Source organism: Neovison vison, chromosome 5 (assembly GCF_020171115.1).
Source record: "Neovison vison isolate M4711 chromosome 5, ASM_NN_V1, whole genome shotgun sequence".
NCBI classification, from domain to species: domain Eukaryota; kingdom Metazoa; phylum Chordata; class Mammalia; order Carnivora; family Mustelidae; genus Neogale; species Neogale vison.
The window spans coordinates 24,488,356-24,511,259 of NC_058095.1; the positions used below are offsets into that span (position 1 = coordinate 24,488,356).

General features: G+C 46.8%; 1 protein-coding gene across 4 annotated transcripts in view; it reads right to left on the bottom strand.

Annotated features, from left to right (window-relative positions):
- RAP1GAP2 (RAP1 GTPase activating protein 2) overlaps nucleotides 1-22,904 on the bottom strand; it is a 212,976-nt gene that overhangs the window by 45,201 nt on the left and 144,871 nt on the right. For all 4 annotated transcript variants that reach the window (XM_044248136.1, XM_044248138.1, XM_044248137.1 and 1 more), the window contains 5 exons: nucleotides 12,912-12,947; nucleotides 8,104-8,148; nucleotides 7,341-7,373; nucleotides 6,742-6,954; nucleotides 5,483-5,586 (listed from right to left, as the gene is read on the bottom strand). In XM_044248136.1, the coding sequence (XP_044104071.1) occupies nucleotides 5,483-5,586; nucleotides 6,742-6,954; nucleotides 7,341-7,373; nucleotides 8,104-8,148; nucleotides 12,912-12,947 (431 nt within the window). The remainder of the gene's footprint in view (nucleotides 1-5,482; nucleotides 5,587-6,741; nucleotides 6,955-7,340; nucleotides 7,374-8,103; nucleotides 8,149-12,911; nucleotides 12,948-22,904) is intronic.

A 22,904-nucleotide genomic window follows, 5' to 3' on the forward strand; every position in this document is an offset into this window, starting at 1 on the left:
ACATGAGATCATATGATAATTGTCTTATTTTGATGACATTTCACTTAGTTCTAGTTCCATCCACGTCATTGCAAGTCAAGTCTCTTTTTAAACACACAAAACTAATTCTTTTTCCCTCCTCAGTAATTAAATTTATCAACACAGTTGACCTATTTCTTGCCACTTTATTTTTTTTAAGATTTCTTTATTTTGAGAGAGAGAAAGAGTATGCACACACTTGAGCAATAGGAACAGAGGGAGAAAGAATCCTAAGCAGAGGAGTCTTCCTCACTGATCACAGAGCCTGACATGATTCAAGTCCATGACACTAACCTGGGCCCCTGAGCCAAAACCAAGAGTCATACACTTAGCCAACTGTGCCACCCAGGCACCCTTGCCACTTTTTACATCTTTTCATCTGGTTTCTCTTTTCTTCTGGCTGAAGTACATCCTTTAGTAATTCTTTCAGGGATAGCCTGAAATTCTCTCGTCTGAAAACAGTTTGACTTTGTGTTTGCAGAGAGTTTCTCTGGGTATAGAATTTTAGGTTAAAGGATTCTTTCTGTTCTTCTTTCCTTTCTTTCTTTCCTCCAACATTTTAAAGACACTGTCCTATTGTCCCATAGCTGATAAGAAGTCTGCTCTCATCCAGGTTGTCATTACTTCATAGAGGAGTATCTTTATTCTTAGGAAGCTTTAAAAATGTTCTCTTTCCCTTAGATGTTCTAATGCTTCACTTCAATGTGTCCAGTAGTACTGCTTTGTTTTAAAATCATGCTCAGTACCACAGTGTGGTGCTTTCTTCCATTCTGAAATATTCCCAGCCATTATGTCTTTTCTTTTTTTAAAAGATTTTATTTATTTGTTAGAGAAAGAGAGAGGTCACAAGTAGGCAGAGAGGCAAGCAGAGAGAGAGGGGGAAGCAGACTCTCTGCTGAGCAGAGAGTACAATGAGGGGCTCCATCCCAGAACCCTGAGATCATGACCTGAACCGAAGGCAGAGGCTTAACCCACTGAGCCACCCAGGTGCCCCACCAGCCATTATTTCTTTAGATATCTCTTCGCCACTGATTTTCTCCTCTTCCCTCTGAGACTCTATGACAAAAGCTATCAGTCTATTATCCACACATCTTCTTTTTTTTTCACGTATTTCGTCACTTTATCGGCGTTGTACTCTGACTGAATTCTTTGAGACTATGTTCCAATGCACGGATTCACGCCTTGATTCCAAACCGATTATATAAGACTAGATTTTATCCCATGTATTGAGGTTTTCAATTTTAACTGTTTTATTTCCCATAATTCCAACTGTTTTCATTTTGTACCCATGTGTATCCATTCTTGATTCATCCATTCATTCAATGTATCATAATTTATTATCCCTTTTACAGATGCTATTATCTTCTTCAGATATTAAATATATTTAAGTCATTTGAAAGTATACCATTATTTGCATTTCATTAGCAGTAAAACCAGTTCATTTGTTGATATTTTCAGCTTTTTTTTTTAAGATTGTTTATTTATTCATTTTAGAGAGAGAGTGCATGTGAGAACACCAGCAGAGGGAGAGAGAAGCCCAGGATCCTGGGATCACAACCTGAACTAAAGGCAGACACAACCAATTGAGATACCTGTGTACCCCTCAGCTGTCTCTCTTAATGTCAATTTTCCCTGGGTGTTTTGGAGCTTTCCATTCATTTTTCTCTATCCTCAGTGCAAGGCACTCTGGTCCACTTCCCATCAGAACTGGCTGCAAACACCTTATGCAACCTGATGGCCTGTCTAATCACATGATAACAGCTGACCCTTCACAGCAGCCTGTCACTTCCTGCTTCCTGCTTCTGGCCTTGCCTTCCCTCCAAGACATTCCCCTTACTCTAGCCAGTGATCATTCTACAGCGCAAATCATATCATGACATTCCCCTTTCAGGAGCTCGCCTCTGGCTCATAAAAAAAAATCTAAGTTCCTAGATGTGGTCCAGATCTGACTTTGTTTTTCCTTGCCTCTCCAGCATGACCTCTCAACCTTACTTACACTTACACAGACACACACACAGACAGACACTCCACATTCAAGCTCTTATAAACTTCTTTCTGTTCTCCCATACCATCTATCTTTGGATCACCGTCACTAGACTAAAATAGTCCATGTCCATAAGAAGATGATAAATGAGAATGAGAACAGGAGTAAGAATACCTAATCCATATTGAATGTTTTCTGGAGCCAAGTAACAAGAGATGAGTTAATTCCTTACATTAGCTCCATCCCTGGACAAAGTCTGGGATGTATTAAGCCCTGACTGAATAAGACTTTATCTTCTATGAATAGATAATAGCCCTTTTTGTTACACTGATTGCTTTTTTTGCCTCAAATTCTACTTTTTCATTTAATACCATCAACCGTGCTACCTTTTTATATTTGCTATAACTTTTTCTCAACACTTTTCTTTGTTGAGTTACTTTCTTTAGTAAACTGAGTTACTTTCTTCAAGAAAATACAGATACATTGATTGATTGATTAGTGGGGTAAGGGGAGGATGAAGGGATGACTCAAACTGAGAATCTTTGCTATTTAATAGTGGAAGTTCCCTCATTTATATTTATTATACATCATATGTACTCAGACTTCCATTTTATTTATTTATGGTTCTTTATTTCCTATCTTTTTTTATACATTAATGTTTTCTTTATCTTCCTTTATTCTGGAAGGTTTTCATTCTACCAGTGATTCTATATCCATGGAATACTACATTTTCATCAAAATATGTTCAGCTTTTAGTTCTCTTTTACTGATTTTGTCTGATACTTGGTGAGTCATTTTGATCTGCAGAGTTAAATCTTCAATCAGCTTAAGAAATCAATTATCCACATGTTTAATTCCTGCTCACTGTCCTCCCTATTCATTACAATTTTGCTCATCATTTTAGAGTTGTGTTTTCCTCTGAATTATGTGAAAGCCTCTCAAACTTGATCTCAATATTACTAACTGGTTTTCCCACAAACTAGACTCTGCTCTTTAGTGCTTCTAAAACCATTTAAAATTCTTTTGACCACTTTCAGTTTTCTTATATTCTTTCCTTAATTTAACCAGCAATTTTTCATCTCATTCTGCTGTCCTATTTTATCTTTTGTCTTTTCTTTCATACAGGTTTTTTTTTTTTTGAAGTTTGCTGAAAATACAAAGTTAATAGACATCTAAATTTTACTTGGCTTTCTGTAGTAAATCCTTCTTAAAATTTGGTCATTTCCCTACCTTCTAAATACTAGGTTATGCTTTTTTTTAATGCAGAATCTTTTCTTTCAGTAACCAGTGAGGGCTTTTTTCCCTACTTCTTTATATCCAAGCTTGAAAAAGAAGAAATCTTTGTTGACGATTGAATGTTATCATTTCCAGTAGTGGGTAAACTCCTCTTGGCTACTCTCATAGCACACACAGAGGCTGTCAGAATACTCTTCTCGGATTTTAAGCTGGAGAGCTGGTTCTCTTAAAACACCAGTTAAATAATCTAGAAGACTACAGGGAACAAGGAAGATGCTGGGACAAGAGTCGCTGCCAGCGAGGGAGTTTCACCTCTGTATAATTTCTTCTTTGTGTCTGGTAAAGCTTCTAAAGCTGTAGGGCCAATTTTTTTTATGTCTGGTTTTCAGTCTGGCCTGGCCATCACCCCAAGTACATGATATGATTGTCCAACTTCCTAGCTGGTGTATGGCTTCTCCCTGCCACCCTACTCACTGGTTTTCTATTTCAAAAAGCCACACTTGAGTTTGCCCTTGGGCTCCCCAGGGGATCGATTTTAAATGCTGTTGACCCAAAACAAAAAAGTGGTTCCATGTGGAAAGAGTCCTGACTCCCCCAGAATCTCCAATTTCATATATTCCCATGCTACACTGCTATCTAAGGAAGGTGAGCTGGATTTTAGCTCTCAATGTTGTCCACATTATAGTCCTAACTGCCCCATAAATTATTTCTTAAAATATTCAAAGTGTGTGTTGTGTTCCTGACATCTTTCTCTAATTTTCAGTTCTGAAGCAGCATTTCAGATAGGATATAATATTAGAAAAAAGGAGTTAGATCCTTGTGTTCGATTGTCATCTTACTCAGAAATCTGATTTTTACTAAGAAAAGAAATGATTTTTACAGAGATTCACCTAGCTCGAAATCTTATTTGGAGATGGAGATCTACATATCACTCCCTCAAAAAAATTTGCTCTAACAATTTAGTTACTACCTTCTCCTTGCCTTGCAAATATGATTTTGCTAGCCAAGTAAACCTCACTAAAGAAAACTGTTTCCTGGGGCGCCTGGGTGGCTCAGTGGGTTGAGCCACTGCCTTTGGCTCGGGTCGTGATCTCGGGGTCCTGGGATCGAATCCCGCATCGGGCTCTCTGCTCAGCGGAGAGCCTGCTTCCACCTCTCTCACTCTCTGCCTGCCTCTCTGCCTACTTGTGATCTCTCTCTGTCAAATAAATAAATAAAAATCTTAAAAAAAAAAAAAGAAAAAAGAAAACTGTTTCCTTTCTTAATAAAAAACCAAGACTGGACGGGTGCTGACAACATCCTTGTACCATACACAGCGCGCGCACACACACCCTTCCCCCACAGCACAGTTATGTGCCCCTGCTCCCTCCCGTATTTTATCTCAAAATCTGGGCAGAAAAAAAATGTTATTGCTTTTTCCAAACACCATCAAGAACTTCCAATTAGATTCAACAACTATAGACTGGGAGCTTAACAGGTTCATAGCACTTCGCTGAGCACTAACACGTGGCCTCCCAGGCTTTTCCACCAGCCCACCAGGGACAGAGATAAATAAGATACAGCCTCTCTGTGTTCCCACAGCATCCTGTGCCTATCACTAAAATAATACCTGTGACACATACTAAAATCCTCTGTTTTTTCTCTCCCATTAGACCAGAAGCCTTTAGAAAACAGACCTCCACTCAGTCATCATTGCATCCCCAGCCCTCATGACGCTTCCTGGTGCAAAGGAGGTTTTACAAAACATGTTAGTGGAACAAAACGGACATCAGGTCTCACTCCTGCCCTTGAACCAAGAGAGGTACACTGGCTTAGCTATAAAAAGGTGCTCCCGTTGGGAACACTTTTCCATCCCGAGGAGCCCAGCACACACGGAGAAGCTTCGGGACGTATCTTCGTGATGGGACGCGCACCACAAGCAGTGTTCTGGCAAACCCTCTCCCAGGACGGCTTGGAATGAGCCAGTTCAAGTTTCTCTTCCCAACTCCTTCAGAGCCAAGGTCCCCACAAGACAGAAAGGCAGGTGGGGGTTGGCCTAGGTGACCTTGAGACTAGGATACCCCTCTGACTCCCACAATCCACTGGCTGACAGAAACACCTGGTCTCTTGGCCTGGCAGCCAGAACGGAGCCCGGGACTCCAGTCAGTTGGCTCCCTGCCAGCACACCCAGACCAGACTGGTCAGACGGGTATTTCTGGGTCCCTGCCACTAGAGGCGTGGCCTCCAAAGGCACAGCAGCCCCACCTGAGAATGACCCGAAGGTACTCGATGCCCTCCGCCTCCTCACACTTGATGGACAGGAGCAAGTTCCCCAAACTGCTGCCAGTACAGTAAAAGTTTAGGTGGTCCTAGAAACAGAAATCAGGTGTTAGTAGGCAGGAGGGGACGTTCCAAACATGGCCCCCCAAATCCCCTCCTTCCCCAGGAGCAAGAAGCCCCACAGCAGCGAGGAGGAAAGACAAGGATGCTTCTGCTACGGCTGCTGCTGAGGAAGAGGAGGGGAAGGAGGACAAGGAGGAAGGAGAGATCACAGGAATAGACTCCAACAGTCACTGGGGTGCGCCAGGCAAAGGACTAAGGACTTAAGGCACATTGACTCCTTTAATCTTAACCACAACTTTATGGGGGAGATGACATCATCATTCCCATTTCACAGAGAAATAAGCCAGTTAAGTAACTGCCCAGGGTCACACAACCAGGAAGGGACAGACCCAGCACTCAAGTCCACCTTGAACGCTGATACTCAAACTCTTCTCCAAGGACCCCACACATCCACCTCCTTGCTCCCAGGGGGCAGCTTTCGCTGATTCAGACCATTTGCAGGAACAAAGCTAGGAGGCCCCCGGCTCCTCCACCCATGAGGAGCTAGGAGGTCCTCTGGACAGCAGGTCTCTCTCAGGCTCAGGGAGCCCACCGCAGACCTGCCATATCAGCGTGGGGCCCTGGAATCTGAATTGGACCATGCAGATGAGACTCTGCGAAACTGCCTCAGGCTAGAGACTCCCAGAACCTGCCCTCGGGAACCAGGCAAGTCTGAAGAGCAGAATGTATTTGGAGAAATGCAACTGTCACTTATAAGCACTCAGAGGCTCACACTGCATCATCCAGAACAAGTGTCCTGGGGACTGCTGGAGTGAGGACAGGGGAGACTGGACTACTTAGATGGAGACAAAGACTTCCAAGGTGTAAGAACACATTTTCTCCTTCACCCTCCTTCACCGCCCCCACAACACTATCCATCCCATCACCTCCGAGAACATCTGCTGGGAGCAGTGCCTCCAAGGACCCATCTCTCTGAGCCCTCCTGACTTCTGCACACCCCTCCCCCAACCCAGGAGTAGCACTAATCAGACTTTCCCAGGATAGCAGGACAGTGGCAGGGCCTAGGGAGGGGGAAGGCCAAGGAAGGAGGAGACACAGAGACAGGGATGCTAGAGGAGGCCAGGCCAGGCGGGTTTCCCTCCCCGCCCTCAGATGCTTTGGTGTGGGGCCCTCAGCCTCACCTTCCCCAGGAAGTGCCTGCGGTAGGCCCTGGCTTCGCCCCTGCACTCGAGCTTATAGCCAAATGTGCTGGGGCTGAGACTGTCCTCTTCCTCCTCCTCACAGATGCTGCTGCCAAGGGAGGTCGGCGTCCCCACGTTCTCTGGGTCCTCGATCCAGTAGCCCCCAAACTGGGGCAGGACAATCAAGGGGTACGGGCCTCCCTTCTCCACAACCTGGGGCAGAGAGAAGGTCTTACACTAAGGCCTGCCCTGGCTTTACAGGGGGAAGGGACAGGAGGGTTGCAGGTGGTATATACCCTCCACCTTTGAACTGCTCCAAGGTGAAGACCCCTGTATTTGAGGCCAGATATAGTAACACAAATTCCAAATTTAAGCCCAACAACATCTGCCAGCTTCACTAACGCTGGACCAGAGTTACAAGGCTTCGAACAGCACCCCCATCTGAACACAACAAAACTGAGGCCATAGAGCTACAGTCTCAGGCCTGAGGTCCTCTCCCACGTCGGGTGGAGCAGGGACCATTAGCACCACCAGCTCGCCCAGCCCTACCCCAGAGATGAGACCCAGGGCAGGCTACGGTGGGGCCAGGGGGCTCCTACCTCATCAATGCTGGGGTACGGGATGTAGTCATCCTGCAAGACAAATCAGATAAGGCTGCCATTAGCCCCAGCAGCGCCTGTGAAGTTTGAGGTTTACTTCATTCCCCTTTCCCAGGTCAGGGGGTTGAGGGTACCTGGCAGGCTACACCAGAGCTTTGAAAGCATCAAAGAGAATAACACCAGATCAAGAACAGCAGAGAGGCTCTGGGACCTGGCCTCCCTTGATGCTTCCCCAGACTGACAGAGCGCAAACCTGCCTAGCTAGACACTTGGTACAGTGAATTTCACTGTACCAAGGCTGTGAATTTCACACCTTTCCTGACATCAGCTTCACCCCTTAGGAAGCTTTAACAGGAAGAGGACCCCTGATCCCTTCAGGCAAGGGAGCTGACCTCCAAGTGATGAGATGCCCAGCCCCAACCCCCGGCCTCAGGATAGGAAACTGAAGCTGAGAGCTGCTGGAGCCCAAAGCCTGATGCCCTGAAATGCCATGTGCAGTTCATTTGCAGAAGCAGGTACAGAAGGGCTGGGCTGAGACATAGGCATTAGGTCTCACCCAAGGCTTCCACCCCAGGCCACTCTAAGGCTGCCCTGAAGGCAACAAGCCAGGGCCTTCCTATTGCCCACTGTGCACCCGTGGACACGGGCATACCCACTTACGGAGCTCTTGGTGAAAGGCAGATGGCAGCCTACAGACCCAGCATGCCAGCCATCCCCCTGCCAGGCCCACCAGGCTCCCTCCCACCTCATCCACACAGCCCACCTTGTTCTTCTGGGGGCCCGGCTTCTGCTCTTCAAGCTTGATCCCCTGTGGAAACAAGGAAAAGAGGATCCATGGGAAGGAAAAGGTCATAAAACAGGGGCCAAATGGAGGGTTCCCTTGGGATTCTCAAGGACCTGCCTTGATAGGGTTGGTAATAACAGTGACAGCGGATATGTGCCAGGTGCTTACACATTACATGCCTTGTCACACTCAGTCCTCACGGCAGCTCCAAGTAAGGCAGGAGGAGAGGAAGGGAAGAGCCCAGACTCAAGTGAGATCACCAGGGTTCAAGTCCCAATACTGCCACTTACAACCCTGGGCAAGTCCCAAACCTCCGTGGCTCAGTGTTCCCATCTGCAAAATGGGAATGGTAGTAACAGCTACTGCTGGAGTCAAGGTTAAAGGACGTGTTCAGCCGTTGAAAGAGTGACTGGTTTTGCTTTGGTCATTATCACCAGGCAGAAGTATCACCCTGCCACTCAAATCTCTCTCTACCAGGCCCTTAGAACCAGGAGGTGAGGGGCAAGGATGGGAACCCATGTCTGAATGGTGTTGAAGCCAGCACTCTGGACCCACTGCCTCCACAGCTCCTCTCCCTCACTGGGGTGAAAACTCACAGGTGACAGGCAGGGGGGCCTGGGGCTCATTCGCTTCTGGGAAGCAGTGCCTTGGCCAGCGTTCCTATGGTCAAGGTCTGACTTAACCGGGTTTTTTTCAAGAGGGGAGCACATGAGTAGATTAAATAAGTGAATACATTAAGTAAAACTGAATAAATTAAATAAGGGTATGAAGTGGTGGGACAACTAGGAGAGAAAACCACCCTAATCATAACATGGGGGTTTTAAGCTTCCTCAGCAACTTCCCACTGTTGTCTCCTTTGAAGCCCTTGGCACCTTTATACCAAAGGGAAACTGAGGCACAGGGAGTAGACTGCTTCTGAGGTTGTACAGCTAGTGAGTGGCAAGGCCTGGATTTGAAACCAGGCTGTCCATCCGAGTGCACTATCCTATCCCACAGGCCCTTGAGCCCAGGGCTCCTGCTCACTGACTGGATTTAGATTTAAGCGTCTCTGTCTCCGGACTTCTCCAGGCTGAGTCACTCTACAGCATTGCTCAGGAGGGTGTGGGAGGACCCCTCCCACTGGACAGGTGCTCCTCTCCCCACACGGGGAGACAACCACCTGGGTGGCCCAGCAGACCCTGTCCAGGGAAGCAAACTGGGCAGATGGGGAAGGGGGTGATGTCAGGAGTTTGTTTTGTTTGTCCTGCATTAGTCACCCATACCTGGGAACAGCGCCTGGGCAGGAAAGCAAACCTCCTCCCTTCCCCTTCCCTCCCTGACAACAGAGCCACGCCCAGCTCTGGGCCCTCTCCCCTCTGTGGGTCTGCCTTTGCAATCAGCATTGTCATCATCCCCCTTTTTCCCTACCATGAAGAAACTGAGGACCAGAGAGCTAAAGCCACTTGACCAAGGACACTCAGCTAGACAGTGTCAGGGTTAAAACTCGGAACCCAGGACCAAATGGACCCAAAGCTTGTCTACTTAGTCCACGTTGCTTCATAGGGATTGTGCCCTCTTCCAATTCCTCCCCTCTCAGATAGGGGGTCAGGAGCCCCAGATCTGAGTTTCAGCTTACCATGACTCACAGAGCACTTGATGGCTCTGAGACTCAGTGTCCACAGCCACAGCCTGGGAAGCGGTGGCACCCACACCCAAGCACGGGATCTGGCCACACCATGCCACCTGCTTCACTCCCAGTATTTCCCCATATGTGAGGTTTTGTCCATACAGAGGAGCCGGAACTGTGGGCCTCTTGGAGGCCAGGGAAGTTCTTCAGTCCCTGGCCGTCTCAACAGAGATGGAATAGGCAGACCCTTGGAGGTCCGCTGCCACAAACATACAAAGGGAGCCTAGACGCCAGACTATCGCCCTCAAGAGGGTCTCAATCTGGTTGAGAAGTCAAGCCCAGCAGTGTAGTAACAGAAGCAAAGGAGGCCGGTTAAGTGAGGCTGAATTACGTGCTCAAACAGAGAGCTCTTTGTGGGGGGCTGGGGTCTCCAGATGGGAGTGAGGGACTGGTGGGTTGTGGGAACAAATGAAGAGAAGGCCAGGGAAGCCGCAAATCCCCTGCCAGCTTCCCCAGAAAGCCGGGATTTCGAGAGCTCAGGGTGAAAATCCCCGCTTTACTCTGAGGCAGCTGAGCATGTAATTACACGCTAGCTCCCACCACTCGCTGTCAAAGCGCATGCCAATCCTCTTTCCATAACCTGACCAAGGTCCCTAAATGTCTATAAAGTTAGTGTGCAGTCCACACACTGCTGGGCCCCGAGGAGGCTCTTAGTCACTTGTTCGTGACAGGGCACAACCGTTAGCAGGATTTTTCCCTCCAATGGTTTCTGAACTTCCCCAGGGCTAGGGAGACCTGGCTTCCCTGTGCACACCTCGGGAGCTCCCCCTGCACCTCAGGACCCTATCTGCCTCTCCTCTTGCACCTCCAGACCATTGCCACAGAGCCTTCCTTCCTTCCTTGAGCTGGTACCATCTACTTAGGGCAAACAGCTTCATAACGGCTAAGACTTCTGGCTCGGAAACTGCTTGCTACCCACGAGTGCTTGAGTGCTTTAAGCAAGACCTCTGTGCCTCAGTTTTCTTACCTGTGAAGATGGGACATTGGCAATAATAGAGCTGCTTCCTATGGGTTTCACCAGGAAGAAAGGGGCTAACACTTGTCAGTGTCTAAGCTGAGAAAAGTGCTTAAAATACGTGTGCTAGAGACGCCTGGGTGGCTCAATCGGTGAAGCATCTGTCTTCAGCTCAGGTCATGATCCCAGGATCCTGGGATCAAGTCCCTCACTGGGGTGAGAGGGGGATTCCTTGCTCAGCTGGGAGCTTACTTCTCCCTCTCCCTCTGCCTCTGCCTGCCGCTCTCCTGTCTATGTTTGCTCACTCTCTCTCTCTCTCTCTCTCTCTGATAAATAAATAAATAAAATCTTAAAAAAAAGAAAAAATACATGTGCTGTTGGGGCACCTGGCTGGCTCAGTCAGTTAAGCGTCTAACTCTTGATTTCGGCTCAGGTCATGATCTCAGGCCCGTGGGATCAAGCCCTGCACTGGGCTCCACACTCAACACACAGTCTGCTTTCGGTATTCTCTCTTTCTCTCCTGCCTCTGCCCCTCCCCATCCTTTCACTCCCACTAAATAAACAAAATCTTAAAAAAAAAAAAAAATACATGTGCTCTTGTCCACATCATCTTCTCATCCTTCCCACTTACATCAGTTAAGCCTTCCGGATGCGCCGCCCCACCCCCATACTCCCCACGGCAGCAGTTCTTACCTAGGAGCCCTGGCCCCTTGGTGAGGGGTGATTAGAAAGGCTCCCAAATCCGTTTTGAACACTGATTTTTCTGCAGTGCCTAGCAAGTATTGACATATATTATTTTATCCCAACAACTCTGTAAGTGGGTATTTAATTATTATTTATAGGGGCTGTGGCATAATTTGTAATAATAAATATTTTGGTCTTCACCCCATTCCTGGCAGAGAGTTCCTAAAACCTGTTGAATTTCCTAAGCAATGAGAGCAATGGGAGCATTTGGAAGCATCTTTTGTTATAATCCTTCATCTTTCGTACTTGGTTCCTGAAACAGCTCCAGGGCCATAAAGGTGAAAGCTCTAAGGCTATTCCTTGTTAAAGAGGTGTCTTCTGGGACACCGTTGAGGATGAGCTGGATGCCCAGGGAACCAACCACTATTAGAGAGGTGGAACGTGCAGTCCCACCCCTCCAGCCTCCCAGGAGTTTGAACCAATCATGCCTAAGTACTGAACCCTCCATAAAAAACCAAATGATAGGCTCAGAGAGCTTGAGTTGGTGCGTGCATGGCGGTGCAGGGAGACAGGTGCATCCTGAGGTCAGGGAAGCTCTTCCCCTTCCCCCACACACCTGGCTCCCTGCAACTCTTCCTTCTGGCTGTTCCTGAATCAGATTCCTTTATAGTAAATTGATAATCCAGTAAGTAAACTGTTCTGAGTTCTGTGAGCTACTCTAGCAAACTGACCGAACCTGAGCAGGGGGTCAGGGGAACCTCAAATCTATAGCCTGTTGGTCAGAAACACAGGTGATAACGGACTAATGACTGGCATTGAAAGTGGTGAGGAGGCTACCTGTGGGGCAGAGCCCTTGCCCTGTGGGATCGGAAGTGTTCTCTGTGTAGACAGGGTCAGAATGGAGTTGACTGTAGGACAGCCAGCTGGTGTCACAGAATTGCTTGGTGGGGGAAAAACCACCACACATTTGGTGTCGGAGGGAGGTGAAAATAGTGCTGTGAGTAGACAGAAAACAAGAACCAGAGGCTCAGAAAAGGGAAGGAACTTGTGCTAGCGAGTGTTAGGTGCAGTTTTGACCTCTAGTGGGTCTCTCCCACTCCGGTCTGCCTCCAATACAAGATGACCTCCCCTGAGAAAGGGCTTTCTTTTTCAGACTTTCTTTCCCACCCATTCCAGGAACAATGGACCATTTTAAGCCCTCCCCACATCTGTGGGGGTATACCCACATCTGCTCTGTTGGAGGGGTTCTGCTTTCTGTCTTCTTCCCATCTTCAGGCAGGAGCCTTCCCAGAATCCTCGGTGCCACTCAACACAAAAAATGGCCTGAGGTAGTCCCAGCCATGAGGCTGGCAGTTCACTCTTCTCTGCCCCACCCTCCAAGGCTCCCATGTTCTACCTGGTTTTGTTGCCTGCACGGTCACTGCAGCAGGCCCACCCCACCCCCCACCCAGGGCTTGGCCTCCCCACTTTGGGGATGCTCACCTGCATTTTCTCCAGCATCTCGAAGAACTCCGCCGACTGAAAGACACAAAGAGGTTGCATCAGCTTGGAGGTCTGCTGAGAAAATCTCCTCACCAATTTTCTGCAGGCCTAGCCCAGGGCTTCCCCAGAGACAAGAGTCATTTGAATCAAGACAGAATGTAATTTGATTTTGCCTTTGCAGGGCTAGCGGGCCAGAACACCCCCTAACAAAAGAAAAAATTACATGCGCCCAAGCTGGCAAATGGCCCTGGGGAGAGCATGTACTCAGTCTCTGTCAAGAGAGAGGAGCCTGTGGGGCCCCAGGGAAAAGTCAAGTTCCCTAAAACACCTGTCAGCCCTTGGATTCAGTCTCCAGGAGGAGTCCTGTTTAGGATGTTTTTCAGCCCAACGGTGGGGCTAAGGTGTCCAACACAAGTAGTTTCCCAAACTTTTGTCGCCACATGGCCCTCCTGTCTCCAAACTCACTTAGAACTCCAACTAATAAAACCAGTAGAAGCAGAGCCCCTCTGGCCAGAGCAGCCATGGGGCTTGAGCTCCTGTGGTGCCGGTCCCAGTCCCCTGTCTCCAAGGCAGCTCTCTGGGACCCTAGAGGTTGTGAGCAAAGCCTGGAAACCACTGAAGTGGAGCCTCCAGGGACCTGGACAGATTATTCGAAAAATCTCGAACTATGAAAGTCCAAACGTTTAACCTGCTTTGGCACCCTCCTTGTAAACTCCAGGTAAATGCAAAAAGCAGGAAAAGGAAATAGAACAGAGGGGTGAGGGCCAGAAGCTCTACCCTAACAAAACCCACGCAGAGATCTCTCAGCAGTTTCCCCACTTCCCCTTCCATAAAAATAGCTACACTTTCTTGCCTTAACATCACTGCCCACATATGGGCCCTGGCAAGCCATGAGTTAATGAGCACCCAGAACACAGTCCTCAGATGAAAAGGAAAGGAAAGAAAGCAGTGATGACGAAAAATAAGGAGGTCCTTGTCACTTCATGTGGAGGAAGAGCATCCCTCCCTTCCTCTGCAGTCAGCAATGGGCCAGAATTACCTGGAGACCCCTGCCCACAGAATTCCCAGAGAAAGCCACCATGGGAAGGATCTTTGTGGATTCTCCTGGCTTCAAATGAGCTCTCCTCAGGCCACAGTTGGCCTTTTGGAGGCAACAGTCTCTGACCCCCAGCAATTTGGGCCCCAGAGTCTGGAAACCCCCTGTGGGAATGTACAGCGTGGAAGACAAGCTTCAGGCCCCCACATCAAGCATCCTTGATCAGAAGCAGCCAAGAAACACACGACTCCTGAACCTATCCGTCCCACTGGGTCTGTGCACCCTTAACAACTCCAGTCTCCAGGAGTCCAAGATTCCTAGACAGAAAGAATTTATACAAATCAATAGGGCTAGAAAGATGAGCAGGAAGAGGACAAAAGGGCAGAAACAATCAACAATTACACACGCAGACATCTGACCCAGTGATTCTGCTTCTAGGGATCTGTGCTATAAGCACGCTTCCATGTGAGCACAAGGATGGACATTCCCTGCAGCAGCGTTTCGTTACAGTGAGCTACATTCAGATAGTATGAACAACTGGGTCCCATTAAATTAAATGGCTTGGATGAAATGGACAATTTCTAGCAACACACAAACTACCAACGCTGACTCTAAGAAATGGAAAATCTAAAAAGATCTATAATAAATAAAGAAACTGAATTAGTAATCAAGAAGCTACACAAGGAAAAGCCCAGGTCCAGATGGCTTCAGCTGTGAATTCTGCCATTAAAGAAGAATTAATACTAGTTCCTCAGAAACTCCAGGAGTGCCTGGGTAGCTCGATGGGTTAAGCCTCTGCCTTCGGCTCAGGTCATGATCTCAGTGTCCTGGGATCAAGCCCCGCATCACATCATCAGGCTCTCTGCTCAGCAGAGAGCCTGCTTCCTCCTCTCTCTCTGCCTGCCTCTCTGCCTACTTGCGATCTCTCTCTCTGTCAAATAAATAAATAAAATCTTTTTTTAAAAAAAATCTTAAAATAGGAAAGGGAACACTTCCCAACTTATTATAGGAGGCTAGCATTACCCCAACAACAAAACCAAAGACATCATAAGAAAACTACAGACCTACATAGCTTATGAATATAGACACAAAAATACTCAAAAACACCAGCAAACCAAATTCAACAATGTATAAAAAGAATTACACATTGTGATCTGGTGAGATTTATTACAGAAAAGTTGGTTTATCCAAAAATCCATGCCTATAATACACCAGACAAATAGAATAAAAACAAAAACCATATTGTCAGTTCAACAGACATAAAGAAAGCCTCTGACAAAACTCCAAACCCTTTCTTGATTAGAAATCAGGGGGAAAAAAAAAAACTAGATAGACGGGAAGTCCCTCAACATGAAAAAGGGCAGCTACAAAAAACCACACGTAATAATATTCTTAATAATGGAAAACTAGGGCTGCCTGGGTGGCTCAGTGGGTTAAGCCTCTGCCTTCAGCTCAGGTCATGATCTCAGGGTCCTGGGATTGAGCCCCGCATTGGGCTCTCTGCTCAGCGGGGAGCCTGCTTCCCTCTCTCTCTGCCTGCCTCTCTGACTACTTGTGATCTCTCTTTCTGCCAAATTAATAAATAAAATCTTTTTTAAAAAAATAATGGAAAACTAGATACTTTGTCCACAAAATAAGGAATAGAACTAACCACTGTCATCATTTCTATTTATCACTGTGCTAGATGTTCTAGCAGAACAGTAAGGAAAAAGAAAAAGAAAAAAAAACTATTATAAAAGGCTTCAAACTGGAAAGAAAGAAGCAAAACTATCTCCATTCACAGATGACATGATCATGTATATAGAAAATACTAAAGGGGCGCCTGGTTGGCTCAGTCAGTGACTCTTGATTTTGGCTCAGATCATGATCTCAGGGTCAGGAGATCAAGCCTGTGTGATCTCAGCACAGTGTCTGCTTGAGATTCTCTCCCTGTCCCCACCCCCTACCTGCAATCTCTAAATAAATTAATTAATTAAATTTTTTTAAAAGAAAATACTAAGGAATTCACTAAGAAAGCTATTGAAACTAATATAATAAATGAGTTCAGTAAACAACCTAACTGTAAGAGCTAAAATTTAAGAACTCTTAGAAGAAAACACAGGAGTAAGTCTTTATGATGTTGCATTTGGCAATGGATTCTTAGAGAACACCCAAAGCATAAGGACCACCAGCAAAAAAAAAAAAAAAAAAAAACCACAATAAATTAGACTTCACCAAAACTAAAAACTGTGCTTCGATGGACACTGTCAAGTAAGCAAAAAGACAATCTCACAGAATAGAAGAAGTATTTGCAAATCATCTAATGAGGGACTTGCATCTAGAATAAAGGTTTCTTACAACTCAATAATAAAAATAATTTTAAGATTTTTTTTTTAATTTTAGAGAGTGAGTGTGTGCACAGGTGGGGCTGGGGCAGAGGCAAAGAGAGAGGGAGCAGACTCCAAGCTGAGCAGAGCCCAACATGGCGCTGGATCCCAGGACCCCAAGATCAAGACCTGAGCCGAAACCAAGAACTGGAGGCTTACCAACTGAGCCACACAGGTGCCCCCAAAATGTAAAACTGAGCAAGGGATTTGAATAGGCATTTTTCCAAAGAAGATATACAAATGGACAATAAGCTCATGTAAAGACGCTCAACATCATTAGTCATTGGGAAACGTCAACCAAAACCACACTGAGAAACACTTTCCAGGCATGAGACTGGCTGTAACCAAACAGAAATAAGAGCAAGTGTTGGCAAGAACGTGGAGAAATTGGAGGCCTCACACACCGCTAGTGAGAATGCAAAATGGGGCACCCACTGTGGAAATAAGTTTGGCAGGTCCTCAAAAAGTTCACCATTGAGCCACCATTTGACCCAGGAATTCCACTCCGAGGTATGTAACCCAAGAGAAATGAAAACACATGGCCACCAGAAAAACTCACACACCAACATTCACAGCAACCATATTCATAACATCCAAAAAGTAGAAACCACCTGAACAGCCATCAACTCATGAGCTAACAAATTCTGGCATATCCACACAGTGGAACAGTATTCAGCCATTAAAAAAAGAATGATGTGTTTATTCATGCTACACACAACACAGGTAAACTCGAAAACAGTGTGAGAAGCCAGAACACAAGAGGCTACCTATTATGATTCATTCTGTAGGAAATGTTCAGAAAAGGCAAATGTATAGAGACAGAAAGTAGGTCTGTGGTTGCCTAGAACTAAAGGAAATGGGAGATGTGGAGAATGATGGCTAAAGGGTATAGGGTTTCTTCTTTTTTTTTTTTTTCATTTTAATACCAGTACAGTTAACATACAATATTATCATAGTTTCAGGTGAACAAGGGTTTCCTTTTGAGGTGATGAAAATGTTCTACATTCAATAGCTGTGATGGTTGCACAATTCTGTGACCATACAAAAAAAATCCTTGAATTATACATTTTAAATTGGTGACCTTGGTACAAAAATTGTATCTCTATAAATCTGTTTCAAACAAACTAGGCGGCCATTCAAAAGAAGGCAACCGAGTTACTGCTTCTGTGAGACACTCTCCAAGATACATTAAGAGGGTATTGGAGAATACACAGAATATGATACCATTTTTATAAAAACAAAACCAAAGGTTGCCTATCTGTATATCGAGAAGAGGAAGTAGGAAAAGTAAAGGGGAGCTATGCTTTACATACAGCCTACTTCACAATCACACAGACCTACAGAACTCACATAACCAAATTTCAAATAAATACATTTTGTAAGGGAAACCATAAAATGTGCAAAAGATGTGAACAATTTGCTAAAGGAGCAAAATTAAATGAGCAGAAAAGACACAGCACATGTCTAACCTCCCTAGTTATTAAAGAAATTATAATAATAAAGCAACATCTTTTATCTGTCAGATTGCCTGAGATTAAAAAGAAAATTTGGTTGGCAAGGATACGGTATTAAGGATACAGGGACTATGTAGGTTAAATCTGCACCGGATACAATCTTTCTGAAGGGCAATTTGGTGGTCTCTGTCCACAGCTTTAAAAATGTTCACGTATGAGACACCTGGGTGACTTAGTCGGCTAAGTATCTGCCTCCAGCTCAGGTCATGATCCCGGGGTCCTGGGAGCAAGCCCCACATTGGGCTCCCTGCTCAGTGGGGAGTCTGCTTCTTCCTCTGCCTGTCACTCTCCTGCTTGTGCTCTTGGTCTCTCATTCTCAATCTCTCTCTCTCTCTCTCTCTCTGACAAATAAATAAAATCTTTCCCAAAAAATGTTCATGTATTTTGGTCCAATAAACCCACTCTAGGAAATTTACCCTAACGCAGTATTTGGGCAACTATACAATGATATTTGTTGTGACGTTGTTTACAGGCAAGAAAGTAGGAAGAGCCAGGGGCACCTGACGGGCTCAGTTGGTTAAGTTGATTACGCGTTTGTCTTCTCAGGGCTTCCTCCTCAGCAAGGAGTCTGCTTCTCCCTCTTCCTCTGCTCCTCCCCCTGCATGTGGGCTCACACCCACATGTTCTCTCTCTCTCTCCATTCCTCTGTCTCTCTCTCTCTCTCTCTCTGTCTCTCCCCCTCTCAAATAAATAAAATCGTTAAGGAAAAAAAAAAAGAAACAGCCGAAGTACCCACCAGTGAGGCAAAAAGTAAATAATGCATGAGATTATGCCCCTACAAAAAATACTATAAGAGGAGATCTATGCTAATTATACAAAAACAAAGATTCAAAATGGACTGTGAGAAAAATGGAGTTTAGGCGATCCCATTTTTTAAATTAAATATAAAAATCGTGTTTGTGTGTGTATTTCCTATGTAATATTCATGGATGTTGATATACAGACACAGAATATATATGTATATATAAGTATAGATACAAATGTATAGGTCTGCATGTGAATACACACATCCCTCATCCAGAAAAAAAATAACTTGAAGGATAAATGCCAAAATAAGTTATAGGTTAAGGATAATTTTTTTTCCTTTTTGCTTTTCAGTATTTTTCACATTTTCTGTAGCAACTATAAATTATTTTTGGAGTAATGGGTTACCCAGCAATAGTTTTTAAGACTTCAACACATAGGGGCTCCGGGTGGCTCAGTCAGGTAAGCATCTGCCTTCAGCTCAGGTCTTGATTCCAGGGTCCTGGGATTGAGCTCTGAATCAAACTCCCCTCTCAGCAGCATGACTGCTTCTCCCTTTCACTCTCCTCTGTGCTCTCCCCACTCTATCAAATAAATAAATAAAATCTTCAAAAAAAAAAAAAAAAGACTTCAACACTTAAGTGTAAGCTCTGGCATTGTGTTCTTTGCTTCTCTCAACGCCTGCTCTGGGCCCTTCCCCCATCTTCATCACAGGGTGTTCAGGGACACAATGACGCTGACTTTGGTACCCAAGAACGCCCCTGGATTCAGGCCAGTTCACCTCCAGGTCTAACCTTGGCTGTGTGGATTACAGCCTAGGGCCCTCCTGAATCACCCCCATATCCAGCTTACTCTCTGTTATCCATGCAAACTGCCAGTTAAAAAATCCTCTGTATGAAAAAAAAAAAAAATCTGTGTGTTCTTAGAAAATGCCTTTGTACTATTTAATGTTAACCCCAAATGACTAAGCACCTGCAAGGCATGGGCCAGACACTGGAAGTTCTAGGCAAGGCCCCAATTTTCAGTGCACTTGATCTGCCAGGGCTACAGTACAGCTGCCCAGAGCCCCAGTGTTCAAAGGAGGCCTGAAGCACTTCTGGCTGGAAGGGCAAGTGTATTATTTCTCTATCGCTGTGTAACAAATGACTCCAAAACTTAGTGACTCAAAATTCTCTTGGTTCAAAAATTCAGAGGTGGCTCAGTTGTATGGTTCTAGCTCAGAAGTTCTCAAGTGGTTGCTGTCAGGATGGGATCAGGAGCTGCATCATCTGAAGACTTGATTGGGGCTGGGGTGTCTTCTTCCAATGAGGTACACTCACAAGGCCCCATTCCTCAGCACATGGACCTCTCCATAGGCTGCTGGAATGTCCTCAAAATGTCACCCCCTCCCCAGAGTGAATGAGCCAAGAGACAAAGCTATAGTACCTTTTATGACCTCATCTGTGAAACTGCACACTATCATATCCCCCTCTGTCCTCTTCATTAGAAGCCAGTGTTCACAGGCAGCCCACACACAAGGGGAAGGGAATCGGGTTCCACCTCCCGAGAAGTACCAAAAAATGTGTAAACGCATTTTAATACCACCACACCAAGGAAGGCTTCTTGCAAGAAATGGGATCTCACTAGACCTTAAAGGATAAACAGAAATCACTTTGAATGGGGGGGGGGCGCATTACAGACAATGGTTCCTATACAGACACAGGTGGAAAGATGGAGAAGCATCATAAGTGCTCAACAAAGAGTAAGTGAGTGGATCAACCTGGCAGACACGTCTCTGGGTCAACATCCTGAAGATGACACTGGAGAGGGAGCCTGGGGTCCAGGCCTGAGAGACTCCACATGCCAGGAATTCAGGCTTAACCTGCAAGGCGCAGAGAGCTACAGACACTCATGTCCTGTGGAAGGACACAGGAGGCAACAGAATCCAGTGGTCAAAGCCGGGTTTAGGAAGTACTCAGCCCACTGCCATCCCCCCACCCCCCCCACCCCACCCCCCACCGTGTAGCATGAGACACGATACCCACACTATCTTCACTCCCTCACTTGAAAGCAGAATCAGCCCTGCCTTTCAGGGGCCACAGAAGGAGACAGTGAGAATGTGGACTTGAGAAGTACTGGCCAGGGCATGGTCCACAGCGAGCACTCAGTGCCTTCTGGTAGTTGCTATTTACTGTTAGAAAGCTCATTCTGCAAGTGAGCTTTGTCCTGTTGGGAGATGGTCTGAAAACTTTAGGGGTGTTCCTGATTGAGAAGACAGCTTTTCTCATCTTTTTCTTGACAGTCTTCCCAGAGGCAGTGTATTTAAGTTACTGTTAAAAATGGGTTTTTAAGGATGCCTGGGTGGCTCGGTTGGTTAAGTGGCTGCCTTCAGCTCAGGTCATAATCCCAGGGTCCTGGGATTGAGTCCCGCATCAGGCACCTTACTCAGCGGGGAGCCTGCTTCTCCCTCTGCCTCTGCCTGCCGTTCTGCTTACTTGTGCGCACTCTCTCTCTCTCTCTGACAAATAAATAAAATCTTTAAAAGAAAGGGGGGGTTGTGTTTCCTACATGAAGATGCTGGGGCATAGGTGGGGAGCTGAAAGGGCAGAGATCCAGCCTCAGGCCTGAATAACGCAAGGGGCGGATGACTCCTGGGTGGACAGCATCCAGGAGCAGAGAACAGTGGCAACTTGGCCTCAGCTGTGACGGCCCCACTTCTCGGTGACTCACTGAACTTTCCAATGGGACAGTTCCAACTTTGACAAAGAGCAAGTCTCTTTTTCCACCCAGAAGCAGGGTGACTCAGGCCAGCCCAGAACAGCAGCTCCAGCCACTTAGACCTATCCTTGTCCACACACCCCTGGAGATTGTGTCACACAGCCAAGGGCACACAGAAGGCATGCAATAAATGCTCACTGACTCACCCACCCTGTCCCATAGGCCCTTCAAGCCCGAATGAAGTCCTACCCTCAGGAAGGGAATCCCCCTCTGTCAGAAAGCCAGGCATCGGGTTTTCACAGAGAAATGTAACTCAGCCTCCTCATCGATAGCAGCGTCCGCTCAGCTGTCCAATTTATTATTAGCAACCACCGTTGCCACACAGATCGGAGCCACAGCCAGCGCTTCCCCTTGGGCCCCACTTCAGCAGCCAGTCAAGTAGGCCGTCAGATAATCACCGAGAGCCAGCGCCCAGCCAAGGAAATCACAGGCTGGGCCCCAGGGTTTTGTTTGGGTTCAACGCCGTCCTCTCCACCTCCCGATATAGAAACCATCTGGTCTTCCTTCAGAAGGGCAAAGCCAGTCCTTGCGGGTAGAACCCAGGAGGAGGGCCAAGGCAGCAGGAGCAGAAGTGAACGGGACCTGCAAGGCCAGCCTCGAGAAATCCTCTCGGTGGCCCTACTCGTTCACTCCGGCACCAGCCCCCCACGCAGGCAATGAAGCAGCAACCAGGAAGGAACACGGCGTGTGCAAGGGGAAGAGGGCCACTGCCTCCCATCTCAGCACCCTGTGTCCTACCTCCCTCTGGCCCTCAGCAACTGTGCACACAGATTCGGCCTTTCCCTGCAGACAACCGGCCACCTGCTTTTTCCTTCTTGTTCCGTCTTTGCTTGGGAGACCTGCCACCAGCATGTTCCCTCTCCCTCCTCCTCTTCCCTGACCCTGTTTGGAGAGGGACACCCACTACCACCCATCTGCGGCCCGTCAGGTCTGAAGCTCCTCTCCTCCCCTCCTGGAGTTGGGGTGTGTTTACATATGAACAGCCTTTCTATTGCCCCTGCCCAGGAGATACTGCAACCCCACCACTCCCAGCACAGGACAGTGTTGCCTGAGCATCTGCGCCTTGGAGCGGGGCTGTGGCTGGGGTAACCTGAGTCTGTCTGCAGAGCCCAGCACGGCACCCAACCCAGAGCATGTTCCTGCATGGTAGCAGCTGTCTCCTAACCCCTGCCGATGGGAATCTAGAATGCAAAGGGGCAGAGTCATGTCGACAGCAGCCAAGACACATGAAAACAAGACAAGGATGGAGGAGAAGATATTTTCCACCCTACAACAGCCCCAGGAAAATGGGATGGAGATGTGGGCTGGGCAGTGCCAGCTGAGGAGCAACCAGAGCGAGCTTCTTGTCCCGCAGGCAAAGAAGGCACTGCAAAAGAAAAGGCTTTCTGGACAGTTCTGGGAAAAGATTTTTTGGAAAGCTGGGAGAGCTAAGAACCCAGAGCACACACCTCACAGGGAGCTAGATGAATGTGTCCCACGGTTGCCTAACCACAGCACAAGCCTCACTGCACTAACTCTGCTGCTGGCTCAGGGGCCCCTCACCCATGGCATAGGAAGGATGAGGGGGCCAGATGGC